General features: G+C 41.6%; 1 protein-coding gene, 2 long non-coding RNA genes and 2 pseudogenes across 3 annotated transcripts; 2 read left to right on the top strand and 3 right to left on the bottom strand.

Annotated features, from left to right (window-relative positions):
- Positions 1-329: 329 nt before the first annotated feature.
- Positions 330-2997, top strand: LOC115687551 (protein NLP8-like; annotated as a pseudogene).
- A 761-nt stretch (positions 2998-3758) lies between these two features.
- LOC115687552 (patellin-3-like) lies at positions 3759-4952 on the top strand. The gene is made up of 3 exons (XM_056303028.1): positions 3759-4079; positions 4235-4434; positions 4880-4952. The coding sequence occupies exons 1-3, from the start codon at positions 3918-3920 to the stop codon at positions 4950-4952; spliced, it is 435 nt and encodes a 144-aa protein (XP_056159003.1). The 5' UTR covers positions 3759-3917.
- Positions 4953-5103: 151 nt separating this feature from the next.
- On the bottom strand, positions 5104-5538 carry LOC130134884 (uncharacterized). The gene is made up of 2 exons (XR_008814409.1): positions 5483-5538; positions 5104-5393 (listed from the first exon to the last, which is right to left on the bottom strand). It is a non-coding gene; the product is annotated as an uncharacterized LOC130134884 (long non-coding RNA).
- A 202-nt stretch (positions 5539-5740) lies between these two features.
- Positions 5741-6609, bottom strand: LOC130134971 (uncharacterized). The gene is made up of 3 exons (XR_008814468.1): positions 6219-6609; positions 5998-6087; positions 5741-5796 (listed from the first exon to the last, which is right to left on the bottom strand). It is a non-coding gene; the product is annotated as an uncharacterized LOC130134971 (long non-coding RNA).
- A 662-nt stretch (positions 6610-7271) lies between these two features.
- LOC115687553 (bidirectional sugar transporter SWEET15-like) lies at positions 7272-12017 on the bottom strand (annotated as a pseudogene).
- Between the last annotated feature and the right edge of the window lie 534 nt (positions 12018-12551).

The following is a 12551-nucleotide window of genomic DNA, read 5'->3' as shown; positions in this document are numbered from 1 at the left end:
AATGCTATTTAGGGGAATGCAAATATCTCTTTTGGGAAATATAAATGGCGTTTGGTAAAAAATCCTTTGTAAAGCTATTTTGATCCAAGTAGTGTTTGGCAAGTTTTTTTTACAAAAAGGCTTTGGGAATTATCTTTTTTATTAAAAAAAATAAAAACCTACCTTATCCTTCGCCGGAGCCGGTGAAGGCCTACGGCCGCCGGCGAGCTAGATCTAGCACCGGCGGCCGTCGCCCGAGGTCAGGCGACCCCCGGCTAGCCAGATCTGCCGCCGGCGGCCGTCACCCGAGGCAGGGCGACCCTGAGATAAAACTGTTGTGTTTGTGGTGCAGGGTGTTTGCTATTTGATTTTGGAAGAGCTGGTCTTACTGTCCAATCCTGACGGTGAACGATTTCGATAGTTGGTTTTGAAACTAGCTGCAATTCTCGTGTGATCTCAGTTGCAGGGTAGCCAATTGTAGGAAGATGTAGCGAACAGCGTGACTTACTAGAGTGAACACAATCTAATAAGACTCTAGCATTTTCTTGTAATACTTGGCGGGGAAGGTTTTTTTTCTTTTTCACTTCAAATGGAATACCCCTTTTCTTCCAAAGAGAAGGGTATGGGTTACTGGACTCCTCCAGGAGTGCAGGCGGACAGCTCTGCTCCTTTGGATAATGGCACAAGAAATTCGATCTTGGAGGATCCTTTTGGGAACTTTGCCGAGCTGATGAATTTCGATGGTTATGCTGGATTATGCAACAGTCCATCTACAACAGAGCAGATACTTGCATCCTATGGGTTACTGGTAAGTCCATCAGCACCGTATGGATCATTGGATATGATGAATTTTACAGAACAAAGTTCTTTTTACTATCCCGACCGTGGCGGGGTGTCAAATGCTGTGGGAAGTTCTTATGCGTGTGTGGAAAGGTTGGCTTTTCAGCAAGCAGATAGCCAACTTGATTATCAGTTGGATTCCAATGACCAAAATGATTCAGGGCCTAAACAAGGTGAAGGTGCCCTTGGGCGACTGGGTATTTCTGATGTGGCTAATAATGCAATAGCAAGGCCTCTTGCTCGTTCATTAGATGAGAAGATGCTGAGGGCACTCTCCTTGTTCAACGAGTATTCTGGAGGGGGAATTCTGGCTCAGGTCTGGGTCCCCATAAAGCTTGGGGATCAGTATGTCTTAAGCACCTGTGAGCAACCTTATTTACTTGACAAAATGCTAGAAGGATATTGAGAAGTATCCAGAACATTTACCTTCTCCGCCGAGGAAAAACCGGGAACTTTTCTGGGCCTTCCTGGTCGTGTTTTTACGTCGAAAGTTCCAGAATGGACTTCTAATGTAATGTATTACAATAATAGTGAATATTTACGGGTAAAACATGCAGTTCACCACAATATCCGTGGTTCTATTGCCTTGCCAGTTTTTGACTCTTCTGATAAGTCCTGCTGTGCGGTGCTGGAACTTCTCACTATGAAAGAAAAACCCATCTTCAACTTGGAAATGGAGAAAGTGTGCCTTGCCCTCCGGGTTAATTTTCCTTTCTTTGTTCCTCTAGAATGAAGATGACTGTTCTCTTCTTTGCCTTTCTTGTAAAAGTTGCGAATCCAGATGAGCGGCACGCAATTTAACTACATAGTGCCTTTGCTGGAAACCACTATACTAGAAGTGCATGGCATACGGAGTTTCTTTTGTTACTTTTCCACCTTTTGGTCGGAGAATTCATAGAAGCGGTCCACATTTTAGAGAATTCATATAAATAATAGCTATTTTCTTTTGTTTGCTATATGAAGCAAGACTAAATCTGATCAATGACTTTTATTTCGCATGTTATACATCAAGACGATGCTTTTGGAGAGCAGTTGATCAAGCATAGTGTTTGTATTTGGTTTCTGAAGATTGTGGAGTCTGCATACAAGCCTGTTTTATTTACATTCGTAAAGGTGAAGTATATTAGCTGTTTTTCCAGAGACTGAGCATGAAGTTCTGCCTGCATGAGGAGGAGAAGGGCTTAGCAAGAGTAGTGGATTGTACCTTGGTTGTAGCATACTGTCTAGAATTGTCAGCAAAAGTGTTACACACTAACATTTCGCAGCGCTCATTTCGAGGCTACATGATTGGACTTCTCTTGAAGTCTCCTTTTGTTTCTTTGCACTAATCATATCATGGATTGAGACTTTCCTGGGGGCACTTTTTACTTCGGGCTTTCTTGTTTGCTTCTTTGGCTGTAATTACTGAACCTATGTGGGACATCAACCTTTTGGAAAGTTATTGCTTTGGCTTTATAGTGAAAAATAGTGAAAAGAAGTGTTTTATAAGAAACTTGTATGCGGGGGAATTTCAATGTCGTCTAGTTGATGCACGGCAAAGAAACACGTTCTTCGACATTCGCTTCAAGTATAAATGCTTATAACATTACAAAAAGGAAAAAAAAAGAGTGAATCAAATGACTTGAACTTATATATTATGGAATTATTTAGGGGTGCCCATCAAATGCTAAGGTTAGGCATCGAATTTTTCTTTTTTACATCAGGATTTTCTTATGCTGTGGCTGGATGTTTTCATTAGTGCTTTATTCTGTTCACTTTCTATATAATTTTTTGAATCATCAACTTCAAATTTCCTTTTTCAGTTTTTGGCTCGTTTGTGAGTGTGGAAATTGACGGTTAGTGACTATTGCAGGCTGTAAATTTGAGAACTACACCACCTCCACGGCGTCTTCCACAGGTGAAACATAGAAAAAGAATTAAACGTAGCTTTACTTTTCCGTGAGGCTGTACAGTGCGCCTGAAAGATCTATCATTATGCAGTGCCTCTCCAGTAATCAGAGAGCTGCCTTGGCTGAAATAACAGATGTCTTGCGCGCTGTATGTCACGCGCATAGGTTTCCATTGGCTTTGACATGGATCCCGTGCTGTTTTTCTGTGGGAGCTGCTGATGCAATACTAAGAGTACGCGTTAGGGATAACGGTTTACAGAGTCTAAAAGAGTTGATGAGGGGATTTTAGTAATTGGACCACTTTTTTTTCCCTCCAAAATCTGTTACGCTGAGGCTATGTCATTGTAGGCCAAAAAAAGAAAACAACTCGAATGTGCCCTGTTTTTTATTTCCACTGTAGAGATTATATGTGGAATTTGGGTCAAATATGTTTGTTAGAATATACGAACCAAAAAGCTTAAGCTATTAGGTGAGAAGAATAGCCTCATGGACAAGCAATGTGAGATACTTTAACAATGCTGATATTGGTTAACCCAAAAATCCTAAAAAGTTGAGAACTTGTGGGAACTAACAGATTCCAGATTTCTGATTCCGAAGGTTCCAAGGTGTCAGAAGATAGGTTTTTAGGTTTAAAAAATAATCTAGTATCTGCGGGATAGGTTCCAGGGTGGCAGAGATATACACTATACGACCTGGAACTCCATTTCAGATTTACATTTTGACATTTATGCATATGGCGTAAATTTGGATCTTCTTGAAAGAGCTGAGGGTAGTGTTCTGTTCTTTACTCTTCTTTTTTATAATTTACACTAGATTAGATTACAGAATGGCATCATCATCTAGGGGAATGAGGCTGCCTTTTGGAATGCGACCACAGTCAGGGGCTCAGGGGCACAGATACATTTTCCAGCCTTTCTTTTGACTTTCCTGCAAAATCCATGGCCAAATAATTGTTTGAATTGACGATTTTTGTGGGTTATGATGGGGTCTTTGGTTAGGTATTTATCAATGTTCCCTGGTGGTATCTGGCGTTCTACGCAATGATTAGGCCTTTTTTGACCCATGGGACCAAGAGCAAGTTTGTGTTTGCAAGCTCCTCGAGAACCGCGGAGATGCTTTTCAAGTAAATAGATCCAAACGCGTTTCGATGCATTAAGTTCTAATCATTTCCTCCTGGAGCCTTTGTTATAGTCGAAACATTGTGCTTGCATGATTGGCAAGTACATTTCTCCTGAGCAAGTACCAGTGCAGTATGGTGGCCTGAGTGTAGATTATTGCGATTGCGATCCCGAATTTACTGTTTCCGACCCTGCAACCGAGATGACAGTTAAGCCGGGGATCAAACAAATTGTGGAAATCATAATCTATGAGGTATAAACAGATATTTTCATTCAATCTTATGCCTAAGTTCTGCTTGTTATGGATATTATTTTTCTAATTCTATATCCCGCAAAATATGTGATAAGAAAAACTAATGGATGGATTACTTGTACTAGTATTAGTGACTGAGATTCTTCCAAATGCAGAAATGTGTTATCACTTGGGAGCTCCGTGTTGTTGGGTGGGAAGTCAGTTATGGTGCTGAGTTTGTGCCTAACTCTGGTGGATATTCAATCAATATCCAGAAGCCCAAGAAGATGTCACCTGCGGATGAGCCGGTGGCGCATAGAACGGTCAAAGTTTCGGAACTTGGCAAAGTGTTGCTAACTGCTGAAATGGCATGGCGGTATGTCTTACTTGTCATTTGGCATTTAAAACATTCTCTTTATGAACATTTAGTGAAAATCCCTGCACTATAGGTCTCCGGAAGTCACATTTTGCTCAATTATACATTGTGAAATCTGTAATTCATGAAAAAGTTATAAACTAATTGTCAAAGTTGAATTTTGCCTGCGATAGCTGCATGTTTGCGAAGAGGTCTCCCAGGGTAAAAAAGGAAGAGTGATTGTGCTGCTTCTGTTGTGCTTTAGTTAAGGAGCCTTCAGAAGCTATAGTTAATAGGTGATGTGGTGGATAGGACGGACTTATAATGATCTTTCTTTACTTCCTGAAACACAAACGATGCTTTATGGCAGTTCTGTTCTGTTTCTCCAATTGTTTTGATAGCTGTGTTTACAAACCTAGGGGGATAACAAGTGGAAATAATTACTGTCGTGAATTTTGCTTGGCAGATACATTTTCTTGTACGAGACAATTACAAACTCCGTCACCATTAGTCTTATTTCTCCTTCTAGAAGAACCTAGAAATGATCTAAAGCTGGTTGGTCTGATGTGATGTGCTCTATTCTTGTGCTGTCAACTGTTCTCGCTCCATTGCTGTAGAAGAAGCCTGCAGGTTCTTTTCTTATCTTAAGAGCATATAACTGTCATGAAATCAGAGAAATAATCCGGATCGTGGTAACTGCAGGTAATAATAAACCGAGAAACCGATGAGCATACGCGAGGGGAATAAAATCTCCGGCCACTCTAATATATGATTAAGTATCCTTTAACCAACTTCCGCACCTATTTTCCACCCTGTCAATTACATTATACTATCACTGAAAGCTCTGCGTCGTCCCACTAATGAGGGCATTAACAGCAAAATCACGGATTCTCGCTTTCTAATTCGCTGTCAGTTGGACTAACCAGCTGCACCGGGCGCCTGTTTATGGGTTGCAATGGCCTGGCGTTGAATTCAGAGTCCTGCAAAAGCAATAAATAAATCTTTGCATTCACAACAATTCAACTTTCTCGCTTCCATTTGAAAAAGTCAGTTAAAGACCGGAACTCACATTGCAAACAGCTTCTCGCAGTAACTTCACTTGCTCTCTTGTGACAGTTCTCACCTGACGACACCGCAAAACAGAATAAAATGTTATGAACTAGGCTCACATTGAAAGTCTGGAGACAGTACATTAGGGGACGTCAAGAGAACCAGAACCATCATGTTTGTAATTTTACTTGAGCAGTCTTTAAACCAAGCAAGATTAGATAAACAATCTCCTGTCAAGTATAAACGTAAGAAAATCCAATGGTACTTCCTCAAGTTAAGTACCTCATCTTCCTAGGGATTGCAATGATCTTTGAACCATAGCCTCAAGAACTCCTACAGATTGAGAATAAGTTCAGATACTGCAGGAACATTTCAAGAGGACAAATGAAGACATTAAAATGATCCAGCCATAGAACATCCAAGGAAATTGCTATTCAACCCTTCAGCCACCCTTTCGCAGCAGCACAGCACATGCCTTAGCTTCTGCACCCCATAACTGTAAAAAAGACCAGAACCAGGGACAATATCGCGTACCTTGTCGACATTTTCAGGCTCAAGACCATTTTGAAACCGTTCATCATAAGACTGCGCTATCCTATATCTAATTGAGTCAGGAGTATGCACCTGTACTTCCAAGCCAAAAAAAAAATAACACTCTGTCATGATATAATACCCTATTCTGATATAGTCAGAAGGAAACACTGCCAATGTGTTGGTGCATACAAGAGAGGGAAACGGAAGGAGGAAAAGTAAACCTCATCTATCAAAAGAATGGAACTGTCCTCAGCCTTCCCGAGTTCATACTTTGTATCCACCAATATGAGGCCATGCTCTCAAGCGATACGCTGCAAAGTAAGGTGTACAGCACTTCCGCTTTTAGTGAGCAGTTGTGTTAGATTGTAAAGAGTGAATATGATTGTTAAGATAACATTATCAGGAGTATTTCCGTTTGAAACATTTGTGACTAGAACCCAAACATTCACATGAAAACACAGAGGCAAAAACTCGGCACTGATAGGCAATCACCTCCCAGTGGAAATTATTTTCTTTTTCTTTTATAATATGGGCATTCGAACATTCGTTCAACTAGTTCCCAAGGATACACGCAAAATGCCCTCTCCACATGCATTAGGTAAGGAAATTGGAATCATCATTAAAAAGTTAGGATAACGAGAATGAGAAGAACCCTGTGAAACCTAGAGCAAGAGAAGAAACGAAACATCTAAAGCAAGAGATAACAATGATTCTGTCAACGTAAGCATCCAGTTTCCATAAGAAGCAACACGATAATACTGAATCTACAACCTCCAGAATGAACCCACAAATTAAAGGAGAGGATTTTAGCGCGAAGCATCACTGAATCTGATTCTGCAAATTCAAAAGAGATTCAGAAGGTGGCAAAGTCAATAGATTTTTTACTCCCTTTCTTCCTACGCAAGATGAGTATTATCCATGCGACTTCCTCCATATGATTGAGACGTCAATTGTTGCAGACAAGAAGCTTTTTGGTAAGCTCGGAACGATAAAGCATGCATTTTTTTTGTGATGTGAAAATGGACGCAACGATGGTTCTCGATCAGAAGCTAAATTTAAAGAGGAAGATACGCAGCTGAATCAGACGGCAAATTTATCGGAAACCCTGCTCAGAGCAGAACCATAAAGAACAATGTCTGCCACAGACAATACGCTATTAACATCGCCAAATATTCTATCGCTCAGAGGTCATCGCCAGAACTTTACATATTAAGTTCGACCCACGCTAGCTAATAACTCTACATATTAAACCCCAAATCCGTGGCGCCCTCCGGCTACTGCTCATCCGCACGGGCTTCTCCGCCGTCGACGGGGGGCGGGATTTCGACGGTGACTGGGTGGACGTCGGAGACCATGTTGGCGGCGTGTTGTGGGAGCTTCTCTTTGTTTCTGAAGTACCCGTACACCGCCATTTGACATAGTCCCAAGACAAAGCCCGGGATGTTCGGTATCTGCATGTCCATGTCAAGAACATTCTTTGTTAGACATTCTCGTGTTGGGATGTCTATGGACATGGGACCCGCATATGCTCTTATTAGCTTTTCTTGAAAATTTATTTAGTCTTAGTCCACGAAATCGACGTGCCAACGCAACATTTTTCGTATCAAATGCAGCAGAACCCAAAAGTGATGCTGAAGAAACTAATTGGATCTACATTACACCAATGCATATTATGATAGAACATACACTTAATGCAAATGAAAGTAATCCTATACAATCGTTAATTTAATCTTTCGAAAATGGAGATCACTTACCATAATGTACCAGTCCTTTCTGAAGAAACCATAGCTGAACCACATGACGGCACTCGCCGTTAGAAAGAACGATAGATAGAAGGGCATGAACTCCACACTCTTCGTCCGTATAACTCATGCCTGGACACCAGAATAGGCCGAAAAAAGAAAGTTACAATGCGTTTTCCATGGTTAAATATGAGAATTTGGGAAAAGAAAGATTGAGTGCCCACCACAACGCTTAACGGGGCTGCGAAGACGCACACGGAAATCGTCGCGCAGATCCATCCCGACACCTTGGTACGTGTATGAGCGTTTGGAATGATGCGTGTGATGAGAATTAGGAGAGAGAATAATCCCAAGTTCATCACAAGAAAGAGCTTAATCGTGGAGTTCTGCAATAATCAAGATAATTAAGTTAGACAAAACAAACAGAGTTGTTAGAAAAAAAATAAGGGGAAAAGAGCTATCACTGGAATTTATTGATCGAAATATTAGCTTGTATTGTCTAACAATCAGGACGTACCCTCGCAGCTCTCGGCGCATAAGCAATGTATATAGCGATGTACACCGTTTCACTGGTTTTATCCCGCTGAAAATCTTTCACCGAATGTTGCGTTTCGGATTTTATTAGAGGAGACTCGGGTCTTGAATCAAGCTCGGACAGAGAATGTCAAATTCGTTTATTAAGCCCAATTTATATCTTACAACTTGACTCGATAATACACCAAACTCGACAACACTAACAATGAGATGATAACTTGCAAATATCGAGACCAAGCTATGTGGAATCTAATCAACGACACAACTAATATGCGACATTACCATTCAAGGTACGCCAGAATCTAATCAATGACGTAACTTGAGAGAATATGGCTGGAATCTAATCAACAGCTATATTCCAAGCACAACGCCGGAATTTAATCGACGACGCTGAACTGATGGCACAACATTGGAATTTAATCAACAATGCTAAACCTGATAAGACTCTCGCCGGAATTGAATCTACGACGTAGAATCTGAAAGTTGCAACTAAAACTACTCCTAATGTGCTAAGAGTAAGGCTAGATAAAAGATGTGTTGTATTGTTCGCGAAGGTCCCTCTACGTCGGAAATCCTTGAGTATTTATAGAGCAGCTTGATAACTGTTGACCGACCACTTCTCCTTGAAAGTCATTTTCTACTTCCTTACGTTTCGCGCTTTAACCGCTTCCTGACTTATCAATGTTGCTTACGCTCCTTGGGCATCACGTAATAGCTGATTTTCTTCCATGTGTCTCTTTATTTCTTGCTATTTCCTAAGTGTCATTCTCTAACTTCCTTGATCGTCACGCCCACGATCATATCTTCACCTTTTGACACATGTAAATGAATTTTTCACCACGTGTCGCCATGTATTTAATCCATGATTTCAGACTTATCAACATCACGTGCAAAACTCGTGATTTTGGATTTGTCGACATTACGTGCAAAGCTCGTGCTCTTGGATTTGTCGACGTCACGTGCAAAGCTCGTGATCTTGAATTTGTCGACGTCACGTGCAAAGCTCGTGATTTTGGACTTGTCGACACTTCTATGACGTGTCCTGTCGATAACTACCTCAAGTCTTCCCAATGCCTCTAGGCCTGACTCACGGCCTTTTCCGGATTTATGCCATGTGGGCCGTACTTTATATCCTTTGTGACTTGTAACCGGCCCACTCCCACCAGGGGTAATTTTGAGTGTCAACAACACCATTCCAGTGTAAGTAATCATAATTCCTTCACGTAGATGGTCGTCTGATCCTGATATAATAACTGCTAATTCTGCTTCTTTATCTTTTATTACAGACCGACATTTTACAGAATCTACAGGGAGAAAGCGATCGAGGTTTTCCAGTCGGTACCCTATTTGGTTGCTCTATTCAGCTCCATGGTTTGGCTTTACTACGCATTCATCAAAGGAAACTCGACCCTTCTCATCACCACTAGCTCCTTCGGATGCATCATTGAAATGGTGTTGTTGACACTCAAAATTACCCCTGGTGGGAGTGGGCCGGTTACAAGTCACAAAGGATATAAAGTACGACCCACATGGCATAAATCCGAAAAAGGCTGTGAGTCAGGCCCAGAGGCATTGGGAAGACTTGAGGTAGTTATCGACAGGACACGTCATAGAAGTGTCGACAAGTCCAAAATCACGAGCTTTGCACGTGACGTCGATAAATTCAAGATCACGAGCTTTGCACGTGACGTCGACAAATTCAAGATCACGAGCTTTGCACGTGATGTCGACAAATTCAAGATCACGAGCTTTGCACGTGACGTCGACAAATCCAAGATCACGAGCTTTGCACGTGACGTCGACAAATCCAAGATCACGAGCTTTGCACGTGACGTCGACAAATCCAAGAGCACGAGCTTTGCACGTAATGTCGACAAATCCAAAATCACGAGTTTTGCACGTGATGTTGATAAGTCTGAAATCATGGATTAAATACATGGCGACACGTGGTGAAAAATTCATTTACATGTGTCAAAAAGTGAAGATATGACCGTGGGTGTGATGATCAAGGAAGTTAGAGAATGACACTTAGGAAATAGCAAGAAATAAAGAGACACATGGAAGAAAATCAGCTATTACGTGATGCCCAAGGAGCGTAAGTAACATCGATAAGTCAGGAAGCGGTTAAAACGCGAAACGTAAGGAAGTGAAAAACGACTTTTAAGGAGAAGTGGTCGGTCAACAGTTATCAAGCTGCTCTATAAATACTCAAGGATTTCCAACGTAGAGGGACCTTCGCGAATAATACAACACATCTTTTATCTAGCCTTACTCTTAGTGCATTAGGAGTAGTTTTAGTTGCAACTTTCAGATTCTACGTCGTAGATTCAATTCCGGCAAGAGTCTTTATCAGATTCAGCATTGTTGATTAAATTTCAATGTTGTGCCATCAGTTCAGCGTCGTCGATTAAATTCCGGCGTTGTGCTTGGAATATAGTTGTTGATTAGATTCCAGCCATATTCTCTCAAGTTACGTCATTGATTAGATTCTGGCGTACCTTGAATGGTAATGTCGCATATTAGTTGTGTCGTTGATTAGATTCCGACATAGCTTGGTCTCGGTATTTGCAAGTTGTCATCCCATTGTTAGTATTGTCGAGTTTGGTGTATTATCGAGTCAAGTTGTAAGATATAAATTGGGCTTAATAAACGCATTTGACATTCTCTGTCCGAGCTTGATTCAAGACCCGAGTCTCCTCTAATAAAATCCGAAACGCAACGTTCGGTGAAAGATTTTCAGCGGGATAAAATCGGTGAAACATCTTTTTGGCACGCTCGGTGGGACATTTATTGAGTTAAGAAGAGAGAGTGCTATGCCACGCACCCGGAGTAGAACCAACTTGGATAATACTACTGACGAGCAAGCTGCATCGATGGCGGAAGATAATACCCGTGCTGAGACATCATCCGCTCAACTTCTTCATACCGAGGTTGCTAACCAATCTCGAGAGGAGGTCATAGATATGTCGAGGCAGCGTGTTGAAGATAGAAGGCAAACTGAGCTCACACCAGTTACACTTTCTACCATGAGGCGGACTATTGAAGAAACTCAGAACGAGTTCGCTGATTATGTGGTAAGGCGTATGACTGAAGTGGTTAGGCCTTTGATCATTAACACTTATCATGAATGCACGCAAGGTCAACATGGAGGGTCCATCGCACCGACCCAACTGAGAACAGGATCTCCGTCAACATTGGGAGGTCCTGCAATACAGTTTGGAACAATGATGCAAAGTACGTCTACGATCCCACCCATTCGAATATTACCAAGGGGAGAAACCTTGCCAATAGCACCCAGCGAGGGATTTCCTCATGCTAGCGCGGACCCAAATGAAGGAATTGCTCGACAGTCGGTGATCGATGAAAACCTCCAAAGAGGACATCAGGTTACTCAGGTGCAAGCCCCTCCTGTGATCCAGGTAAATCCTCCACCTATAGTCCTAGATGTTCATAATCTTGCAACACCCTTGCCTAGGGGGTAAGAACAGATCTAACAGATAAACATTCAACCATAACGTCAGGCACCCCAGCCTGCAGTGCCTAACGTAAATCAGCATTTTTCACCCCCTATGGGTCCAAATGTTGAAGTCAAGCAACCATTGCCAACACAGTTAAACCCACCAGTTAACCCACATATGATTGCTCACAACATACCACAGCTAATGCAGCCACAACATCAACAACAGCCACAGTTACCACAGCAGCCATTCTACTAATTACCTCATCAAAATCTGAACCAGCCATTGCCACCTAATTATGTTGTAGCTCCTGCGCCCGTCGTGGGTCAAGTACGAAATCAGTTAGTAGTGGACCCTGTGATGAGGGGATATGGCCATAATATGGGATACCTCCCAAACGTTTATAGAAAACCATATCCTAATTGGATGGATACTATACCATATCCAAGGGGTTTTAAAATGCCAGAATTTACATTATTCACTGGAGAGGAAGATCAGTCCACTTTTGAACATGTTAATCATTTTCTGGCTCAATGTGGTGATGTGGCTCATGCTGATTATTGGAAGTTGAGGTTATTTCCCTTATCCTTGTCAAAAACCACGTTTACCTAGTATACTGCTTTATCTGCAAATTCGGTTACATCATGGGAACAAATTGAAAGGTTATTTCATTACCAATTTCAAAGGGCTGTGCCGGATTTGTCGGTAGCTGATCTCTCGACCATGAGATAGTTAGCTAATGAATCTGTCGATCAATTCGTTTCCAAGTTTAAAAGGGCAAGGAATAAGTGTTTAGTCCATTTACCTGAAAAGACTTTTG

Source organism: Syzygium oleosum, unplaced genomic scaffold (assembly GCF_021117445.2).
Source record: "Syzygium oleosum isolate NSW1041296 unplaced genomic scaffold, Sole_v2.1 Sole_v2.25, whole genome shotgun sequence".
Taxonomy (NCBI): Eukaryota; Viridiplantae; Streptophyta; class Magnoliopsida; order Myrtales; family Myrtaceae; genus Syzygium; species Syzygium oleosum.
Note: the sequence above shows the minus strand (reverse complement) of the source record. Positions and strands in the feature narration are given on the sequence as shown.

Coding starts and splice junctions, on each gene's coding strand:
- LOC115687552 (XM_056303028.1), top strand. CDS start 3,918: ATGATTGGCAAGTACATTTCTCCTGAGCAAGTACCAGTGCAGTATGGT. Junction 4,080..4,234: donor TGGAAATCATAATCTATGAG/GTATAAACAGAT, acceptor TTCCAAATGCAG/AAATGTGTTATCACTTGGGA. Junction 4,435..4,879: donor ACTGCTGAAATGGCATGGCG/GTATGTCTTACT, acceptor TTTGCTTGGCAG/ATACATTTTCTTGTACGAGA.